The sequence below is a fragment of the Acanthopagrus latus genome, chromosome 6 (assembly GCF_904848185.1).
Source record: "Acanthopagrus latus isolate v.2019 chromosome 6, fAcaLat1.1, whole genome shotgun sequence".
Classification (NCBI taxonomy): Eukaryota; Metazoa; Chordata; class Actinopteri; order Spariformes; family Sparidae; genus Acanthopagrus; species Acanthopagrus latus.
Window position 1 is genome coordinate 18,182,653 of NC_051044.1, and position 21,671 is coordinate 18,204,323.

Genomic DNA, 21,671 nt, shown 5'->3' on the forward strand with positions numbered 1-21,671 from the left:
AAGTCCCAATGCGGGTGTGTGGTTCTTTTTTTTTTTTTTTAGTCAGGATTCACTGACTGACAGGATTCAGTTTTCATTTTGAATAATTTAATGAACAAATGCCGAACTTTTTGGAGCTGGCTTCCTCTATGAAACATTGAATGTTTTCTATATCAGAATAACAAAAACATATAACCTTTGTAAGATGTACACGATGATGACATAAATCCTTATTTGATGTTTGGGCCCTTTTATTTTTTGTACTAGAACCTTTGATTCCCTTGGCCTGTTTGGGATTGTATAAAGGTGATATACATTAGATAATGTTAACGTGTTTACCGGCGTTTGGCTGTTTGTATAAAGTTGACCCAGAAGATGAGAATCCCTTGCCAGTTTTTCATTGATTTTGGATGACAGTGACAGTTTTTTAGGTTTAAACTTTATTTAAAGCCACATTACGTAGATATGCGAGGCCCCCATAGTTTCAGAGTGGAACACCACTGTATTAAATACAAATCCCAGGTCTGTAACAATTTGTCAGGTGCTTACTAGGAACAAGACTCATTACATCGTAATAATGTTATGTGTTGAAAACCTGTATTTTAAAGTAAACGTGTCTGTAACGCTGTGATCTTACCACCTCACTGAAGTTACATAGTGCAGAAACAAGTGATAGCTGAGACAGAGACACCGTTCACCCTGTTACAAGACGCTGTGCCATCAAAATGATTCCGACGCTATTTTAAAGGTAAAAAGTCACATAATGTTGCTATAATTCAAATTAATCTGAATCTGAATTACGCATAAAAAATTACCTATTTGTCAATGACAAATGTATAACTAAACGTGATAATAATTCAAAAACGATCCTCTCATCGTCTATTTAATAGCTGTCCTGGAACTTTCAGTCATATGACCTGTAGTCCAGTCTTCATTATTTTTACCTGATGAATATTGATAAAAACAATGGTATGTATTCGCCAGGGAAGAAGGAATCCAGGCTCCACCCAGTTCCTTCCCATATATAAAACAAGGGGGCACAGCTGGAGAGACTTTCTCTAGTAAGAGCACCCTTCTCTCCTGAGATTATTCCCACAAAAAGTTGATCTTACAGTTCACTCTGAGGTAGGAGAGGATATTTGTAGCTGTTTTATTAGCTGTATTTAAAAGGATCCTTTAGGCAATTTTTTTTAAAAAAAATGTTTAGTTTTAAAGTTGTCGTTTGGAAAAATGTCAAGTTTCAGTAATCTATAACCTGACCATCTGTACTTGTATTCCCCAACAGCCTGTTCTTCGGCCGCCTGTGTAGTCTGAACTCCCTCACGATGAACGACAGTGACCTTGTGGACACGGAGGACGTGCCGAGAGATGAGATTCTGGCCAAGGTGGAGATCGCGCTGCTCAGTGTCATCTTCGTCAGTGCCGCCATCCTCAACACCACCCTGCTGCTCGTCCTCTGGAGGCAGCGCAAACAGATGTCGAGGATGCGCGTCTTCGTCTTCCACCTGTGCCTGGCCGATCTGGTGGTGACTTTTTTCCAGGTGTGTCCGCAGCTCATGTGGGACATCACCGACAGATTCGTCGGACCGGACCTGGTGTGCCGCCTGGTGAAGTACCTGCAGGTCCTCGGCATGTTTTCATCGACCTACATGATCGTGGTGATGACAGTCGACAGATACCAAGCTGTCTGCAACCCGATGGTCAAGTTCCAGCGGGCGCGCACAAGACTGAACATCCCTGTGTGCGTGGCGTGGGGGATTTCACTGCTGGGCAGCCTGCCGCAGGTTTTCATCTTCTCACAGGTCGAGGTGGAGCCCGGTGTGTTTGACTGCTGGGCTGACTTCATCCAGCCGTGGGGGCTGCAGACATACATAACCTGGACAACGCTGGTCATTTTTGTTCTACCTGTTGTTACAGTCCTTGTTTGTCAAGTGCGCATCTGCCGAGCCATCCAGATCAACCTGTACCAAAAGATTCAACAGCAGGGCAGCGTGAGTCTCCCTCTCCCATCCAGAGCCACCGGTGTGGCCGGCATGTCCAAGGCCAGGGTGAAGACGCTGAAGATGACAGTGGTCATAGTTCTGGCTTATATCATCTGCTGGGCTCCCTTCTTCACTGTCCAGCTGTGGTCCGCATGGGACATACATGCGCCAAAAGAAAGTAAGTCATTCAGTGTTTGTGGCCGGTGATCAGTTTTACGTGGTATTCTGTACTCTGTTTTTGGACTTCTGATGTCTTTGAGAAGATTTACGCGCTGCCCGAGCAGAGCGCTTTTACGCACAGCATATTTAAAGGTAGTAAAGGAAAATTGTTGCAACCACATGACGCTTTGCACTTGTCCTCTCATTCCAGCTGCCACTTTCACCATCCTGATGTTGCTGGCCAGTCTGAACAGCTGCGCGAATCCCTGCATTTACCTTCTGTTCAGCGGGCAGTTTCCCAAGAGGCTGGTGACGTTCCTGTGCCAGCGGCGGTCCGACGGCAAAGATTCGATGCACGACGAGGCGACGCTGGTCAGCGCCTTGTACATGAGCTTCAGAAATGTCTCTGAGTCCAAATGAGGGCGACACGTTATTATCTGGACACGGGAAAAGCTTGAGGTCGGTGCGCCTCGAGATGCTGCCTCTCAGCTTATCTGCATTTCAGCGACTGCTTCTACTTCTGAGCAGGAGATATGCAGACAAGATGTACTGGATCTATCTGCGTGTCTGGCATATGGAAAGATGTCACCGAGGCATTAAACAAACGCAAACCAAAAGTAAATGCGTGGCCATGAGTTGGAGCTGCGCTCCAGATGTTGCCGGGAAGGAAAGCAACCAGTAAAGACTCTGTAAACAACTGGTGTTGATCATATCATCACATTGTTATGACGGTGACAGTGTCATTGTAAAACATAGATAGATTCCTCACGTGTAATACAAGCTTGGAACACTTCAGACTGAGTGACAGCAATTACCATTTATTGTTATTTTGTGCAATTTTGAAGGACATGCCAGTACATCTATGTGAACTTACACCACAGTTCCTTTGAGTTGAGCTCAGAGGTGATAACATGTCCTTTATCTTTAGTTTTGTTTTACAAAGAGAACGCTATCACAAAGAGTGACAGTAAGACCAAGAGTGACCACAAACACTGCAACATGTGTCTGCTGCCTCCCCAAAGCTGCTTTAACATTACTGCATTTAAATATTGTGAAATGTGATCTCTGTGTTGAAATATGTGTTAAAAGGTCACGCTGAGTGGCTGTATTCATAATTTCTTCTTGTTCAGGCTGTAACCAAATATGTGTGGAATAAAGTCATATTCTCACAACTGTTCATTATTTTCTTGTGTGTCATTAGATCTGAAAAGCCACTGATGACAAATCAAGAGCAAAATCATGATTATTCATATTTAAAGACCACATTTTTGCGATCACAACCCATTTAGATTAATTCTCATGGGAATTTGGATCACATGTCCACATTACAAATGCAGTCTACCATTTATAGTACAGCTGACATATTGCAGTGACAAGATATGAGCCAGACTCAGACCTGGTGTGTGTCATATGCGGTATGTGCATGATGTGGAGGCCAACAGAGGGACTCAGGATGAAGGATTTTCACACTAAAGGAGCAACATACCAAATGCTGGCACACCCTCAAAAATATTACACATGCACACAGTACACCTACAGGGACCGATGCATGAACACATACATTTATTCTCAGCTGAGGTGAGTACAAGTCCCAACAAGAAGGGTTTTTAATTGAGGTAAAATGACTCCAGATATAAATTAGTCATTGGTCATACTTTTCTTTGCTCTTGATTTTGGATAATTAGGAAATACATCATTGGACCAGACTGGCTGCAGGTCATTCCTGGCTGTTACCTGTGTGACTGTGAGGGAATATGTGAGGCAGGTGAAGCCAGACAGAGCAATCACCATGGAAACATTCTCGTTAGTGTCACTATGGCAGCAACATCTATCTCAGTTTTGTCTGTGAATGTTATTTTGGCTCAATACTTTGACTTTCAGACCAAAAGAATCTTGCAGTATTTGTATGTGTGTGTTTGTTGGGATTGTCACTTCTGTATGTGACCTGCTTTAGAATTTGTTTCCCATCAGACATTTGCAATATGATTATTATCAATTAGACAAGATCAGCAAAATTATTGGTTCTCTCTCTACAGACACATCAGAGCTCTTGGTTTTGTTTAGAGAGGTAAAGACTGGTAAGCGGGATAAGAAACTGAGTTGCTTAAGGACACAGAGGTTTGCCAATGCAAGATGTTGAACTGATATCCTGCTGCTGGAAAGCAAACCACTAGCAAACTGTATTGGCCTGCATGTGTTTCTCATCCTACACTGTTAATCTGTCTGCTGTGGCAGTAAGGCTGAAGCGACTGTAGCCAGAAGAGAAACAAGACTCATATTGTAAATAAAGATGCCAAGGAAACCTCTTTAGCGCCTTTGCCAGGGGACAAGATGAATTAATAGCCGTTTGGTTGCTACACCTTTCACAGCAGGTGTTTTGACACGTCAAACAGCTGGAATTTATAATATTTATGATGGCTGAGTTCCATTTAGACGAGCCAGTTCCAGGCCTTTAATTGTTCATGCTCACATACTGCCATGGCTAACTGGGACACGTATTATGGACCCATCATTAGGTTTATTGGTCACATCTGTGCTTCTCCTGCTTTGACAAGTCAAAATGTCTGCCGTGAAATGGTATTCTGGCATTTCCATTCACATATCACCATGTGTTTTTGAACCAAAAACATTCTCCACTTTAGTGAAGAGAGTTTTGTACACTTTATATGCACTGAGAACAGCTCCATTCCTGATCATTTGAGTGATATGACATTACTGGACACGAACCCCACAGCGGTATATATTCTAAAGGGTAACTCTGCCAACTGTACACATTGAAGTGTGTTTACAGCTTTTAGTGAGTCCTACTGCATATGTGAACAAAGGAGCATTGAGTCTTTTGTGGTTCCAGAGGAAGTTGCATGTAATCTGATAAATTGCACTCCAGTGATGTCACTCAATTGCCAAGTTGCATTGTGGGTAATGTAAGCATCAGGTTTTAAAAAGCCACCATTTTGTCAAGCATCACACTTACATTGCAGAGTTATCGCCTTTTTTATTCCTTGTTTCCTCTTCCTTTTGAAAATGGAAGTGGGGCCTACATTACCCACAACTGAACATAATGAAATCATAAACACTGTATTTGGTTAGACAGTTGACGACAATTACCTGCCTTCCCCATGAAGATCAATAATGTCAGTCTGATCTTAAAATAGCTCAATCTATTCAAGGACCTTAATGAAGGATAGCAATTCAACCTGTTCCTTCAATTAACCCGCCCCTCATTACATAAATAAATGGCTGAATAACGTTACTACATGCTCAGAATGTGACAGCCCCTGGGTCAACTATTAATGTCTGAAATAATTTTTCAATTCTGTTCAATTAACACATGTGTTTGATTTCTGGAGTAAAACTTGTTAAAACAGCTGCAGGAACTAAATGTCTGAAATGTTTTTCATTGTGTTACATTATATTATCTTTAGACACGTTCAGTTGTGGTTACATAAGCCCAGATAATCGTATCAACTGGGCATCAGGCATTATTTACAGCGTCCACCCCTGCTGTAATTAAGAATGATGAACACAGCATGTTCTCGCATCATTTAAATACATAAACGCTCACATGGGCGTGTACATACTGCTACATCTCACATCTCACCTAAATGAGCCTATTATAATCCAGACCAAACATGCAGTGTACGGTGTTGACAAAAGAATCTCCTCTGAAGGTCCACTTGTTCTGGACTCGATGACCGCGTCACGCCGTCTTCATCAGCGGACAGATTTTGCACAGCTGTCGTGTAACATGCACTGAGTACATCAGCGACCTCTTCTTCATATTGCCCAAAAGATTAATTTAACAGCTGATTCTTGAAAACAATCTCAACTCACGGTCCAGTTATTTGAATGTTCTGGAGTTTTCAACCATATGACCAATTACACCTGAGGAGAAAGATTTAAGCGACAGTTGCAGCAAGGAGTCTTTGGTAATGGTGCACCAAACAAGATCAGCCACCAGCCAAGCAGTGAATTATTTCAAATCAAAATCCAAACTTTATTTCAAGGACACTGCAAAAGGAAAAATATATAATTAGAAAAAACAGACCCATCTAATGAGAGTTAAAATAAATATTTCTGACAGTGGCTGGGAAAAGTGGCTTATTGACATGAAACATGAGGCAGATCAAGTAACTCACTGTTAACCTAAAAGGAAATAACGAGAAAACAGATTGTATGCAGCACATGTTGGTTTGTCAGAACGATTACTCAAATAATACTGAGCAGATCTCCATGAAATTTAGATGGAGGATGGGTCTCGGCCCAAACTGGACTCCATTAACTTTTGAAGTGGATCTGGATAAAGGGATGGATCCAGGATTTTGTTCACTCTTTCTGGAGTGTTTTTCAATACTTCCCTTAATTTCTCAGCAAATAATCTTGAAAGTCAGGCACATTCAGGCAGTTACGGATGATTCCAAATTTAGAGTGACACAGGGACATCAAGTGAGTTGCAATTCTAGTTTTATTTTATGTTATAATGATATATTATACTGTATTTTGTGTTATTTATAAACTATGTTGGTCTATTTACTATTAAATCTTGTATTGCCGTAGGAAATACCACAGCATATTATATGTCTATATCTCAAACTATGTATATCATTATGTGCCAATTATATTGTAATATACCATGATGTTACATGACCTGCTATATCTTTACATTAACAGAGAAAAAACTAGGTTCCACTATTTAATCATATATCATGACATGTCTGATGTTTGTAGTTTACACTTGTTGACTCTGCTGCTATTAATCACACCACTGTCACTTTTTCTGTCTTTTGAATACTTTCTTCTCATATTCTCTAATCATTTATCTCAGTTAATTAATTTGCCTTCTACCCTTATATTTACTTATTTCTGTCATTGTGCTTTTGCAACAACTGTATTTGTTCTTCTGTCTACAAATGAAAGTTCATCTTATCTTCAAAATTGTGCGACAGTAATTTTGGTCGAAGCCTTGATCAAAATAATAGATAAAGGTGAAATAGTTCAATCAAGCACCATTTTGACAGAGCCTGTGCCACACACAACAGCACCAACGCGTTAAAAACAGGTTTCAGGTATTGAATTGAACTGGTGAGAGCTGAGAAGTCACATGTTGCATATCCACAACCTCGTCAACATGGTCATAGTCCTCCAAGGGGTCGACGGCGCTCCTCTCCCACTCACGGACACTCACTATTCTCTGTGCCTGCATGCAGATGATCCCCCGTCCATGCACGTGTATCTGCACAGGAGATTAATGAACTCCTATCATGCAGGCACATAAAAACACAAACATGATGAGGGAGCACGTTGATTTTGTCTGAAGATGAGAAGATACAAATCATACAACCTGCTGATTAAAGCTCAGTTCAGCACTCCACATCTCTGGCTTTGAACACGCGCACACACACACACCGATATATTTACTGTGTGCTTTTACATCATGTCATTGGTGTTTAAATTGTGTTTTATTCTGTATGCAAGCCTGTTCATTTATACATTACTGTGTATCTTATTGTGTTTTTATTTGTGTAAGCTAACACACAGACAGACAGACACATATGTCTGAACAATCAAACTGAGACTGGGACATCTGCATGTTTATTTTACTCTGTGATACACTGAATCTCATGGAAAAACAAACAAAGACCTTCTTTGGATTCAAGCCATTGATTTCTTCAGTGAAGCATCCTTTTTATTGTTCGGGAGAGTGAATGAAAGTCTGACAGCCCAGCGAACACTAAATCAGTGATATGACAGAGAATATTATCACAAGGGCTTTTAGATTTCACATGTTGTTCTCATGGCGAAAGCCTCTCCTCAAAGAGAAATGATATGACGACAGAGACTGATAAGTAAAAGACTTAAAAAGTGGATTTAAAAAAAAAAATTCCAGACCCATTTGTGAGGAAGCTCAATGGGAACTGCACTGATTTTCCAAAGCATGTCCTGTGTAATAGATGGATGTTGTCACCGTGAAGTCATAGGTTTCTGAAGAGCCATTATGAAGCTCAGTGTGGTAGTTTTGGCCATTGTCATCTTGGCAGCATCCAGCAAAATCCAAAAGCAGAAAAACATGTGGTGTGGGCCGAATGACGCTGTTGTTCAGATAGAAAGGACCTTCACAGACCCCTGTGGCACACCCATCATCTCTGCTTGAGGCTAGAAGTTCGAGGGTAGATTAGCCGGCACGTGCAAAACACGCGAGCATCTCCGAACTGAACTGGCAGCGGTCAAGTTGCATCGTGGCTAATACGACTGACACAGAAATTGAATGTGTGGAATCAAAGTGAACAGTGCATTAAACCACAAAGTAAATTTTTCTAAGTCAGAATTGTGTTTGCTTTGGCCATGAGAACAACATGAAAAAAATTCTTCATTTGAAAGGCATCGTCCTTCCAAGGGTAGTTATGGCATTTAGAGAATTACACTAATTTGCTGACATGCCAAAGATTGTGTGTAGAATGATTAAAATCAAGACTCCCACACCTGTATGGTAATGATATTACACCCAGCAGCCGGTTAGCTTAGCTTAGCATAAAGACAGGAAACAATATGATACACAGCTAGCCTGGCCAAAAAACAAACAAACAAAGAAGCATACTTCCCAAAATGCCAAGCTACTCCTTTAAGACATTATCAAAAACATTTAAAGAGACAGTTCACCACAACTAGACCAGAGGCTCATGCTCATTACAGATATAATGTCAGCTAGCTTAGTTAGCTAGCTTCTCGTCCATGAGTAGATGGTACAGTTGGTGGGTGTACTTCGGCAGTAAGAAATCAGTTCCTTAATTTAACAGCTCACAACAAGGTCTGCGGATTATTTTGTGTAATACGGTCATGGTCTCTGGAAAGAGACTTTACTGTTGAGTATCGTTTCTTGAGCAACACAAGCTGCTTTGAGAGACAGGCGATATCTCTGAGTTCGAAACAATCTAGACGGATAAATAACACTACAGGCAAGTGTAGGAAAAATATGTATAGTTGATTTCGGGGTGAACTGTCCCTTTAATTAGGCAGATCAGCATCATCATCACAATCTGGTCAGTTTCGTTTTGCAGTCGAATACTCTGCTTCCTGATTCTGAAAAGATTACTTCAGAACAACTCTTTGTGACATGAAGCGATATGAGAAGAAAGAGTCATATTCACCAGTTATATCTAGCGACAGATGCTAAAACTGCCTCTTATTCACATTTATATTTATACAAACATGAGCCAGCACCTTGCAACAAAATTGCAAGAAGTAAAATCCTGAAAACTGCATGACTACAAATCAAAGTGAATCCTAAAAAAACATCACCAAATAAATCTAATTCTCACCGTCAATTTGCCATTTACAATCTGTCATTCACACTCGCTGACTCAGTACCCATATCGAAAGACACTGAGCTGAGGGCGTAGGCACACCATTTTCACATGCCACACAACATGAACAAACTCAATAAAGAAGAGTAAATGCCCCTCTCGCTTTTGAGTTAATTAGCTCTGACCTTGGAAAAAAAAAAAAAACAGTCTAATTTCCACTTGTGCAACCAGAGATAACGCTTGTCTCCTGAAGCATATCACCTGATTAGACAATGAGAAGGCGTTGAATACAAAACAGACGACGATTATATCGATTATTTTACACCTTATCGTTATTGTCACAACAGCTTTTTGTTTATTACATTAAAAAACTGGAGTGATAATAAATAGCACAAAGTCTCCACGCATGGATGAAAATGTTAAATTACGCTCCCATCTTCCTGCATACAAAAATACATCCAATTTAATCCCGAGATCCAAAATATCCCCTATAGTGACAGATCTACATGAGTGCACCTCATTCAAAACAGCTTCCTCCACTGAAACCACGCAAAAGGCTCTGAACGCTTTGTGAATTGATATTAACTGGTTGGTTTCACAACAGATTAAATATTAACAGCTTGCTGACGACGTCTCTATCTCCACTGCATGCAGCCGCACCGTCCGTCAGACAGAGGAAAAGAGCTGTAGTATGAATACGCGTTAAGCTTTTTTGTGTTTTTGTGTTCACAGCTACCAAGAAATCAGCAGGACAAGGGTGCAGATTAGGGCGCTGCATGCTAGGATGTTACCACGTGTCAATCTGTCCAAACTATTTTTTCTCCAATTCTGTCTCACTTTACCACGACGCACCTCTCTCTGCTGACTCCACACTTCAAAAACCTTTAGGAGCAATCACCAACACCATTTTGTTGTAATTAGCTGTTAGAGTGCCATTCTAGGGCTGAATGACCTTTTCCACTAATGTGATGGATTTTCTGCCAGGGGTGACAGGTGGTGTGTGATGCATTGACTCGCAGCCAGAGAGTGCCTGAAGATCCAGGCTCAGGGGGCTCGCAGGGTTGTTGGGTTTTTTTTTCTTTAACTGGGGGGAAGTGATGGTCCGATGTCACAGGCAGAAGAGACGAGAGCCCCCTCTCCCCTCCTCCCCCTCGGACTGGGGGATACGGGGGAGCATAGCTGAACGTGTCAGACCCCAGAAACGAGGTGGAGACAAGTCCTTCTTGGTGGCTGTGAACTTCCAACCCATGTGAGACCCGCAGGTTCGGCACTGAGCGATTGTCCAGGCGTACCTGAGGGCAAAAGAAGAGGACAAGAGTCTCTCCTTCAGACATGTTTATAGAAAAAAAATCTTAAAATGACATCTTCCCCAGAAGATGCAGAATCTATGAAAATTCAAATCCTGTCCATTTCCAAAGTTTAACTAATGAAACTGAAGTCACACTTGTGTAAGTTGCATATTTCGGAGATGACTGGCATCCAAACTAGTTGTGATTTCTGAAACTGAGATGTGAGTTGAGCAGCTGATGAATGTGAAAAAACGGCCTTCTAGAGACAAACTCTGCTCAAACATTAATGTAAGAATATGCAAAACACATTTTTGAGAGGATGGGTCTTCAAAGGGACACAACACTGTACAATATATCTTTGGAGTATCAATAAATGAGTATAAATGTGGTCTGAACAGTTTGTAGCTTGATCCTGATGGATTCACAGCAGTTACAGTTAATCAACAGTTACACAGAAAAGTCTCAACCATTTCAGCACGACGAGGAAATTGCCTGTTTGAGACATATTGAACAAGGAAGTCCACAGAGGAGGAGTGGATTAGTCTGTAGGAACAATTTTCTACAGGACATGTTGCTGTGATCCTGGTCCATCATTGTGACACAGGAGAACACTTATTGGTTAGATGTGTCTGGAGCAGAAGAGAGAATGTAAACACAGGGAGAAGTTTATATCAGCCGGGCAAGCCAAGGCACCTTATTCTGTCCCTAGTCCAGGTCAGATCTTTACTCTTTCTCTGGCTAGCTGCTGTTAATTTCACTTATCTGCATCCTGGTGTTTAAGTGAACGACCTGGCCACTAGAGCTGTAGAGCTCAAACATGTTGGGTCAGATCAAAGTCAAATGGCTCCAGGAAGGCTGTTGTTGCGGCTGTTTTGGCCAACAACCGAGTATGAATCGCACCAAGAGCAAAACGGGTCCAAAACAATCAGATTGACACAGGTTAAAAAACACCCTACGCAATCTTGAGGAGCCGTCCTCTGTGAAGGAGCAAGCTTCAAACTTTTCACAATCTCCTTAGAAGGCCTGGGACATTTTTTACTTAAAACATTTCAGTTAAGTACTCCATGTAATTTCAATGTCAATATTAAAGCGGCAATGATTAGTGAATTGATGAGTGAATCGAAAAGAAATTCAGTAGCCGGCTATTCTAAATTTTCTTCAGTCATTTTCACATATTGACCGAATAACCAGTCATACTTCAAAAATGTCAAGCTTCTTCTTACATGTGAGGAGTAACTGCTTTTCTTTGTAATGTTTGATAGTACATGAAGAGTCTTTGGGTTTTGGACCATCGGTTTGGTAATAGCAGCAATTCAAAGACAATTTTGTGACATTTTATCGACTAGCATTTATCTAAAAAGATGTATTTATGAAAACACTGAAAGGCAAGGTGAGGGGTCTGAGTCCGTCTATGTGCTGCATCATTCAATAGCTATAGGGAGACATGCAGGATAAATGATGTGAGTATAGCAATAGCTACCCTGGAAACCAGCTGTGCAGTGTGGATGGCCTGCCGACCAGGTTGAGGTTGTTGGCTTTGTAGACAGTCAGAGTTTCGTGGACGTAACCGTGCGGGTTGACGTACGCAGCCATGGGGCCGTACAGGGACAGGCTGCAGGGAGAGAAGAGGCAGGCCGAACATGTCATCAGCAGCTATTATGACAATAATAAACAGTTCAGCTGACAAAACATGAGAATGGTCCTTCGAAAGTGAATAAAACAGAATGATTAGCGACACTTTCACAGAAATAACAGGAGCCAAACTGCCTAAATTGAACATTAGAAATTCTACAGCCTCTCTGAACCCATCTGTGAGCTCATAACAACTAACTCATGTTGCACAACAAGTGTGAACACATTATGGTCTATTTTTGTAATCACTGCTGTGTGTCAATATGGAATCATGTATTTAAAAAGGGTACAATGTAAAATGTAAAGTGTAAACTTTGATAACAGTATAGTCATGAGCACTCTTTATTTGGAATAAGCAATGTATGAAGAAAAAAAATCTTGGTTTAAGCAATGAACAACTTCTCATCAAGTCCAATGTTCTGTCAATATCTCTGCATTAACTGATCATGGAAATACAAAGCAGAGTGTACGAAGCGAAGACTTAAGGATGGAAAAGTCTGTTTTCAATCTTCTGCTCTATTAGGTAATTAATTACACAATAATTGCAGGTCTTTGTGGACAATCCAACCACACACACAAGAAAAATCAACAACTTCAAACAACAATCAAAACTTAATCATGCAGACTATCAAATAAGAAATTTGCTTCAGGGGTGTGTGTCACACGACTGAAGATGCCAATGTGTTAGTCAAAGAGAGTGTCCTTGAAAAGTTAGCGTCATGTTCAACACAGAATCACCCGTTCCGCCAGATTATCTGGATGTCCTCCAACACCTCTGTTAATGGACAGCTGGAGATGGAGTCTGGAGAGTTTCATTGGTGTTAGGAGATTCGTTTGTCAATCTTGGGCGAACACATTAACCACCAGACATCACTGACTGTTTGAAATTACCTTACATAACAGCATGAGACTGTGTGTGTGCTAGTGTGCGCGCTGTCAGTGTGGAGCTGCAGAGCCAGGCCACTTAGGTTCGTGATGTAACACCAGACTGTTGCTGACTGTCCAATCAGCATCCACTTTTCGACATGTTCATAATGATAGTGATTACTGTGAGTGAGGAAAATACTAAAAGCGGCTATAAATGAGAGCGGTTTTGTTCCAGGTTGAATACCACATTTTATTTTTAAACAAAAAGACGCTGCAAAAACAAACAAATTAAACAATATGACATTATTTTACAAAAGCAAAAGCAGGCCTCACCTGAAGATCTCATTCTTTGTGGTGATTTCTGTGTCTTGGCACTGCTTACAGCACAGTGACGTGCACTGGGGAGGTAGAGGAGGAGGACGAAGAGGATACTTGTTAAAAGGATCCATATATGTCAAATGTTCTTAGTGACAAGTGCGCTCAATGTCGAGGCCCATTACGGATCCAATAATAATCCATCCATACATCTAGGTCAGGTCTTCAGTGAGCAGTGAGACTTTATAAGGAGTGTTATTATGCTCAATCACATAAGAGGACCAAGGAAAATAACAGGCAGGCACAATTAAGTGGCACTTTGCTTCTCCTGTGACATAAAAGTTTGCAGTTTCCAATGACGCAGCAGTTGTCCTACACGCCAACAGCTTTTTTTTGTGTGCGTGTATTTTCAGCTTATTGTCTAAAAAGAGGTTAGAGCGACACTGGCCTTACTCTTACATGGATATCTGTAAATTCTGTAATTTTTACAATCAAATGTGAATGAGGGCACATTTTTGCATAATCAAGTGGATCAATGAAAGCTGCCAGGCCATCTAATCCCCATTACTAGTCATTCTGTACAACATACTTAGTACAACAAACTAAGTTGTATGTTGAGTCAATGTCTCCAAAATACTGTCAGATTCGATTTGAGAATAAAAACAACTGGTGCCGTAGTCAGGACTAATTTCACAGTGAAGTGAGGGGCTAAAAAAAAATGGCAACAAAGGGATTCAGAGAAGAGTCTTCATTTCAAATGTTGCTATCTTATATGTTAAAAGGCTATACAAACGTGTCTGTCCATTTAAATACAGGCAAATGTAATATTTACAATTTGCTCTCAAGCCACATTCGCAGTTTTGTTGTGCTGGTGAAAATGATTGGGAGCACAAATAGAAAATATTATACCAGATGAAGAGGACAGACCCCTTGGCGCTGTTTATATCATAATGTGGATGTTAGTGGAGAGGTGAGGCAGGAAAGATGAAGTTAGGCTTGCTTCAACACCGTCTACAACCTTCATATACTGCGCACTCAATATAGTGTAAACATTAGCATCTGACTGCTATAGGAAGTTTGGTACTGATAACAATGAGTCTAAATATCCATTATCAGGAATGATAAATGTCTTGTTATTAAATATCTGCCAAAAAAATGTTCTTTTAGATAAAATGTGACAACCAGCGAATGTACACAATTTTTTTACTACACATCTATTGAAGTTAATTGTCAACAGCGATAAAAAACAAACTTCTAAACACTTTTGACTGTGAAGGCCATGTCTGGATCAAAATATTGCAGCAATTATGTATGAACACTAGATTTTATGGCACCATGGGCGGGTAAGAGGAGTGTTAGCGATGATCATCCCTTACCCGGTCCATGATGTCCAGCTCACAGCGGAGTCTCTGGATGGCACTGCCAATCTTCAGCAGCTGGAGCCGCAGGGCATCGTCTATGGGCAGACAGGCCGCCACTCTGTAGGAGAAGTCTGACAGGAACCAGACAGAAGCGAAAGAAAGCGATGAAAGAAAGGAAGGAAAGAAAGTACAAAGAAGACAAACAGACAGTCGCACGTGCACATGTGTGTACGCGTCTGCAATCCATCTGTAATACACTGAACAGAGGCTGACCCACGGCGTTCGTAGGCAGAGAGTCATCCTTCAGATTCTCGTCCCATTCATGGAGCTGTTTCTTCACTCTGTTCATGAGCGACTCCTGTGAGGTGCAACGTAAGAAGAGATAGGTTGGTTTACATTTGCTCCGATGTGGTGTTTATGTAAGGGGGAAATTCCAAGTACAAAGCTGCAGCACTCACAGAGTCGTAGAGTGCATAGACCCAGGGCGGCCACGGTGTCAGACTGGCACAGTGAAACTTCCTCTGTGATGAACAACAGATGCACCATTAATGAATTTAATCTACATGTAATGATGACTGTAGTAACCCAACCGCCGTAGAGTTTCTCCTCCCTTCTCTCATTACCATTACTGACTGACAACCTGGCCAAAAGTATGTGGACATCCATAAATTACACTCATACATGACAGTGCACCAAGTGACAAGTTGCATTTCTAACCCTAACCCAAACACAACAGTTAAGTATGTCTTAACTGAGAAATAAATGGATGGAGAAGGAGGAAAATCACTAGATATTATCTATCTATCTATCTATCTATCTATCTATCTATAGTATGTTTGTTAAAATAAAAACCGACATCTTACAACTTTTTCTTGAACGGTCACATCACCTCTTCTAGGAGTCACATTAGCGCAGAGTGTATATTTATGTATACGTATGTATATTCAGACAATCCAGACGACTGGATGACACAAAATCTAGTTGTTGTTGTTGTTTTTTTTATTAGAGCTGCAATGATTGGTCGATTTACAAATGTGTAATCAGTTGATTATTTTTCAGTCGTTTTTCAAGTAAAAATGCAAAAACAAACCTCTTGTTCCAGCAAATACATGCTGCTTTTTCTCATCTTATCTGACAGAACTTTGAAACTCTTTGGGCTTTCGACTGTTGGTCAGACATTTAAAGCAGTGACCTTGTACTCTGGGGAACTAGGATGTATCATAGACTTAACAATTAGTCAAAACAAAAATCTGTTTGCGTGTCAGACCTGTTGGTAGTTATTCCACCAGCACTGGGCCTGTTTGCAGCTTTGAGTCGGGGGTTTGGAGGAGGGGTGCACATGGAGCCTGGAGAGCGGTGTTAGCTGCACGGCAGAGAGGGGATCTGGAAGTATTCTTTCTGGGAGGATCTGTACTTTGGCTTGTCTGATCCTGAGGACAGAAATAACAGGAGACAATGACAGAGGTCGGGGAACAAAAGACAGACGGGTAGGAAAATGTGAAGCAGATGAATACCAGGTTAAATAAATGGTGTGCTAGCTGAATGTCATAAGGTGTACGACAGGATGTTTGTAAGTCTGTGGCGATGATTAAAAAGGTTCTGTCTGTACATTTTGTCCGTCAGTCAGCAATAAGATATATTCGCTTAACTTCCCAACTGAGATGAACACAGTGAACTTCCTGCATAACAATCAAACATTCAGATCAAAGCCATATAAGCAATAACAAATAACCAAATTTACAGCTGTAACATCAGAACAAACACCAAAAATGGTATTACAGTTAAATCCTGCCTACAGACGATAATAAATGCTTAATTTCAATCAATTAATTATGCACAAACTGTTAACACATGATGACAGTGACATTATATTTGTAAATGTTTGTTTGTTTGTTGTGGCATGTTCAGCGACCCAAACCAACCGCTTCAACATTCAGAAAATGTAAATATCACCTCAGATGGCAGATCCCATCTATGTGAGTGATAACTTCAATTGTATGCTTTCTGGGTCATTTGCAGTACAACAAGAGGTCAACAGGATTATGGTAACCAATTTATGTGCATTATACAACAGCGACTACAGAAGGAGGGACATGTGTCTTTATGAAGAGTCAGTTTTATGGACAGTAGACTTCCATGATTTCCTGAACGTTGGAGGATGTACGTAGATACTATCTGTAGAATGACCACCACAGTTAAATAGGCAGCTTTTCTCCGTAGATGCTTCCGCTGTTTATTGTAACCTCAAACGAGAAAAGGCACAAAGACCAGACTATTTAAAATCACTGATTAATCTGCTGATTATCTTCAAGATTAAAGAACAGATTGTTCAGTCAATAAATGTCAGAAAAAAGTGACAAATATCCATCCCAGTTTATGTAAAATGATGTCTTCAAATGTCTTGTTTTGTCTAGAGTTGTTCCAATCTGATGCCTGCATCAGAAATGCCTCCAATACAGCCTGAAATGCTGGAATCACTATCAGCGAGTACACAAGTCCATTCAATGATCAGATTCAACGTAATTCATTTATTAGAAAAGGGACCCTGCTGCTTCTCCAGTAATGCCCTGTACACCTGCTTTTACTGCACAAGTCGGCATGTTTCCATTTACTGCAAGCCACTTGCGTAACTTCAAGCACATTCATAACATCGCATCAATACAGTTATCTCAGCCCACTGAGATTGGCTGAGACACAAAGTTGAGGCATTTGAATTGAACTAAAAGATTAACTGAATCAGAACATTTGTCAGTCCAAGCTAGGGATGGACAGATTATCTATTTGGTTGATTATCAGGGCCAATACTCAGCATTATTCTGTTTTTCAGTATCAGAGTTTTTTGTGTCAGGTTGCCAGTAAAATAAACAGAATTTAGAAATGCACTTAGGCTCTGATGCAGCATCCTCTCTCCACCTATAGCCACCTCTCTGTGGTCTCACTCAATGTCCCGATTACAACACTAACTGACTGGTTACATGTCACAAGTAATAACCAGTGAACACTGAATAATCTGAATCTGCACAGTACCAAGTAACTAACAGAAATACTCAATCAAAAAACATCGAAATTGCACTGAAGTTCAATATTTGAATCACTGAAACATATTTTAACACTAAGCTTTTTATTTTTACTGCAAATGTGCATTCCAAACATCAGTTATCGGTCTTGTTGATTTTTAAAAATCTGATGGTCGATCCCTAGTTCATTTTAATATGATATCAAACGAAGAATGCAGGGGGAGACCGAAAACAGCATTTTCTGCCATTTGTTCATAACATCCATGAGTCGACCACGTGTTGCGGCTCTGGTGATGATTAAAAGAAGAACTTAATCCTCTCAAGAGTAAAACTAGAACACAGCTTTAACAGAACAAGTCATAACCAATAAATCTAGTATAAAAACCCGAATGTGTAAGTTTACAGCAGCAGCTCCTCTCCACAAACACAATTGACGGAGGCTGACTGATGTTTTCAGTTGAGTTTTTGAATATAACAGTGGATAGAGATAGACTGCCATCTAGCTGTGAATAAGGGAGCACATGTAAAACCCCACCCCAACCATATTGTATTAACAGACGCAATAGATGACTGGTCAAAATCCAGTATGAGATGTGCTGTCATCTCTTTCGAGTAAACAGGTATCAAATGACATATGTATGTAAAAAAGTGAGGCTTCAAAGTTTGATCAATTGTTTATAATAACTAAGAGCATCTGATTAAGTTTAAGATCTTCATTTTTTTCACGCTTCCAATAAAGAGCAAAGAAAATACAAAAGAACATAGAGGCTGATTTGCATTCCTCATCTAGAGTGCTGCTGGATTTTCTATCCTGTCTGCTGGCTGCAAATAGATACTGTTTGAATTAGTCTTTGGCAAGATGATGACAATGAAAACATGCAGGTGATTCCTGCAGACAACCATTAACTTACTCCATGTGAGAACCACAGCACAATGTTTACGCCATTATTATTCATAGAGTGCAGCTCAAGCTCAAACGTGTGGATGCATTTAGCTGTAACCTTTGGTTTAATGATTTATGTGGCAATTCAACTCACCCGTCTGCTTGAGTTCTTATCTCATGGACCTTGAATCTCTGCCTCCCCACAGCTTTCACTTTGACAGTCTCGATGCCATATTCCTGCTCCTCTCTGTATGCATAGATCTCAGCAGTTGTCCCGAACTCTGCCTCCGGCTCACCTGCATCACTGCAGAGACAGATATTGCATGAAAAACGCTTAACTCAACAAACAATAAATGATGTTCCAGTCATTTAGGAATTTCTATACTGTTTGGGGGACAAGAAACAGAAAAAGACTAATAAAGACAAAAATAGAAGCAGAAGAGGCACAGAAATCCTGACATTTAGTTTTTAAAATGGGTCAAGCTCCAAAAATAGTTAATCCTGCATTTCCCATTATGCAACTTGATATCATCTGCTTTTTAGCAGTCTGGTAAATGCCCTGATCTCTCAATCTTTCTGTCATAAATTGGATATCACAGAGCTAAAGCTAAGATAGTCATCATAATATCATCAGGGCTCTCGGACTCAAGTATCACAGGAAACATGAGTGTTATTATAGGCTGAAATTGTTCTCCTTGTGACATATTGTGTGAGTAATATCAGTGGGGTCCCCCTTTAACTGAGATGCACATCCAAAGAGATGCCTTCTCAGTGTTTGAGCTCTGTCCAGTCTGCAGTGACTACCTGTGTGCGAGCACAGCAAAGGTGCGGTCTCTCTGGATGACGCTCCTCATCATGCTGACCTCCTGCGGCCTGAACAGCTGCAGAGGCAGCGTCTGACCCGGCACCAGCATCACAGACGTGTGTGGCAGCACGGGGATGGTCTGGCAGCTGTCGTCATCGTGGACTGTACGACCGTGGAACTCCTCCATGTCTGAGCCCAGATACTGTCAGCACACAAGGGTCAGAGTCAGAACAAGACCAGGAGCATGCTGCAGCTCTCTGACAACACTGGGCAGGTGAAGCTGGCTGGTTGAAAAAACATACAGAGACATTACGTGAAGAAAAGAAAGTTGTGGCATTACTCACAGCATGTGATGTGGGCAGACTAGGGTCAAAGGTGATGATGTTGGGCTTCTCTGCCTCCTCACTGTCTCGGTCCTCCGTCTCCATGTCATCTTCCTCCTCTTCTTCCTCATTGTCTGTCAGGGCACATCAGGCATAAATGCTCAGAATTAGGCTAGTTTAACACTCCTAAACAAACTACAGCTGCAGCTCCACCATGTTAATAAGTCACTCTGGTGGTATAGAAATGAAAATGAAAGGAAAGAGAAGGCAGGGGTTCAGAGAATGTCCCAGTCAGGATGTGATGTCTGACAGTGGCCTGTTGAGTAGAAATGTTAGCTAGCTGTTAGCAGGCTGAAGAGAGACGCGCTGCTCTGGTCAAACAGCGAGCAGCGAGTCAGCAGATTTAACTGTTACCTGGTAAAAGCTGTAGCTGGTTCCCCATGTTGTCGTTAATGTTGTCCTCACCTCCACCCCTCTCGTCAGCCATATCCTTGTGTTTACAATGCTAACTCTTCTTCTACGGCGTCTTCACTGTGCAGCAGCAGCGCGGATCCCGAGCGCCCCCTGGCGACGACCCACGACCAGAGCAGGTGAGCTCATAACAATCCTTCAGAGACGTCTCCTGTCCCTTAACTTTGTCTCTTGTGCCCAACTTTAAAGGCCCCATTTTCTAGATTGTTTAATTTAAAACATATCTATAATATCTGAGCGCGTTGAGTTGTCATACAGTTGCTGTATGAAAAAGTCACTGACACACCTGTTGGATTGTGGATCCATGAGGTAATCAAAGGTGGAAAGTATGAGCAAATTTAAATACACACATTATCTTCTAAAAAACCTGGTGTATAATGATAAATCAGCATTAACAATTCAATAATATATTACAACAAAGCAGTAAGAAATTTACCTTTTTATTGCGGAAGCAGTATGTTTACTTGGTAAATCAGTTTTTCAAATATAATTTTGTATGTAGTTAAACTAGTGGGCTTGTGAATGCAGGGCTTTTGTTTTAACAGAAATGTTTTGGTTTGTTTCCTGAAATAAAGGATCTCCCACTTACTACTGTCAGTAACAGCTGCATGATGTTGGTGTCCACCACTGCTGGTGCTAAAATAGATTGTGGCCTAATTTACTCAGACAAGGTTAAAGCAGTAGGATTTGGTTTGTACTACATACATTAACAGATGCTATACTATTGATTTGAATTCATCACAAGGCAAGGCAGGTTTGTTTGTATGGCACATTACTACAACAAAATGAGCAGTGTTGTCGCAGGTTAGTATGTAAAATTAAGTCAGCACAAATAACATTATTGGTTCAATTTAGCAGCGCAAACCCCAAATGACCCAAACTGTCGGTTTCTACAAACAAAACTGAATAAAGAAGTAGTTGTTTGAGATTGAATGTGCTTGCTTGTCACTTAGCAAATATGCTTCTCTAGTGAGTAGTGATGAGATTGTGGCCTTAATACTTATACTGGAAGTCAACATTGATCTTCTCTACACTTAGACATGTTTTGCTAATCTGAGGAATGTGTATGCACCATCTTCATTTTCTGTCAAAAATGAATGATGGTGGACTAATGTTGCTTTGCATCCTGAACAGCTTGTTAGGACTTGAGGCTATCCTGAGCAGATTTAGCAGGATGTGCTTCATGACCTACAATAAGAAAAAGTTTTAACTCATGTAAATAGTTTGCTGATCTAACTGTGTGCTGTTGCCATTGGACACCTGATTGATAAACCTCCAGCTTTCCTC

General features: G+C 40.9%; 2 protein-coding genes across 2 annotated transcripts; one reads left to right on the plus strand and one right to left on the minus strand.

The window, feature by feature from the left end:
• Nucleotides 1-934: 934 nt before the first annotated feature.
• Nucleotides 935-3,375, plus strand: LOC119021251 (vasopressin V2 receptor-like). Its single transcript, XM_037101426.1, has 3 exons — nucleotides 935-1,104; nucleotides 1,265-2,139; nucleotides 2,332-3,375. Exons 2-3 carry the CDS (start codon nucleotides 1,305-1,307, stop codon nucleotides 2,538-2,540), a joined length of 1,044 nt encoding a protein of 347 aa, XP_036957321.1. The 5' UTR covers nucleotides 935-1,104; nucleotides 1,265-1,304; the 3' UTR covers nucleotides 2,541-3,375.
• Nucleotides 3,376-7,675: 4,300 nt separating this feature from the next.
• crbn (cereblon) lies at nucleotides 7,676-20,486 on the minus strand. Its single transcript, XM_037101991.1, has 11 exons — nucleotides 20,328-20,486; nucleotides 19,935-20,047; nucleotides 19,590-19,792; nucleotides 18,940-19,089; nucleotides 16,153-16,315; nucleotides 15,344-15,406; nucleotides 15,159-15,243; nucleotides 14,901-15,016; nucleotides 13,543-13,607; nucleotides 12,191-12,322; nucleotides 7,676-10,713 (listed from the first exon to the last, which is right to left on the minus strand). Exons 1-11 carry the CDS (start codon nucleotides 20,398-20,400, stop codon nucleotides 10,530-10,532), a joined length of 1,347 nt encoding a protein of 448 aa, XP_036957886.1. The 5' UTR covers nucleotides 20,401-20,486; the 3' UTR covers nucleotides 7,676-10,529.
• Nucleotides 20,487-21,671: the final 1,185 nt, after the last annotated feature.

Excerpts from the sequence above, each read along its gene's own strand:
- LOC119021251 (XM_037101426.1), top strand. The coding sequence starts at position 1,305 with ATGAACGACAGTGACCTTGTGGACACGGAGGACGTGCCGAGAGATGAG. Across the intron at positions 2,140-2,331 it reads CATACATGCGCCAAAAGAAA|CTGCCACTTTCACCATCCTG; the intron begins GTAAGTCATTCA and ends CTCTCATTCCAG.
- crbn (XM_037101991.1), bottom strand. The coding sequence starts at position 20,400 with ATGGCTGACGAGAGGGGTGGAGGTGAGGACAACATTAACGACAACATG. Across the intron at positions 15,244-15,343 it reads TCTATGCACTCTACGACTCT|GAGTCGCTCATGAACAGAGT; the intron begins GTGAGTGCTGCA and ends TGCACCTCACAG. Across the intron at positions 10,714-12,190 it reads CTGCACAGCTGGTTTCCAGG|GTACGCCTGGACAATCGCTC; the intron begins GTAGCTATTGCT and ends TTTTGCCCTCAG.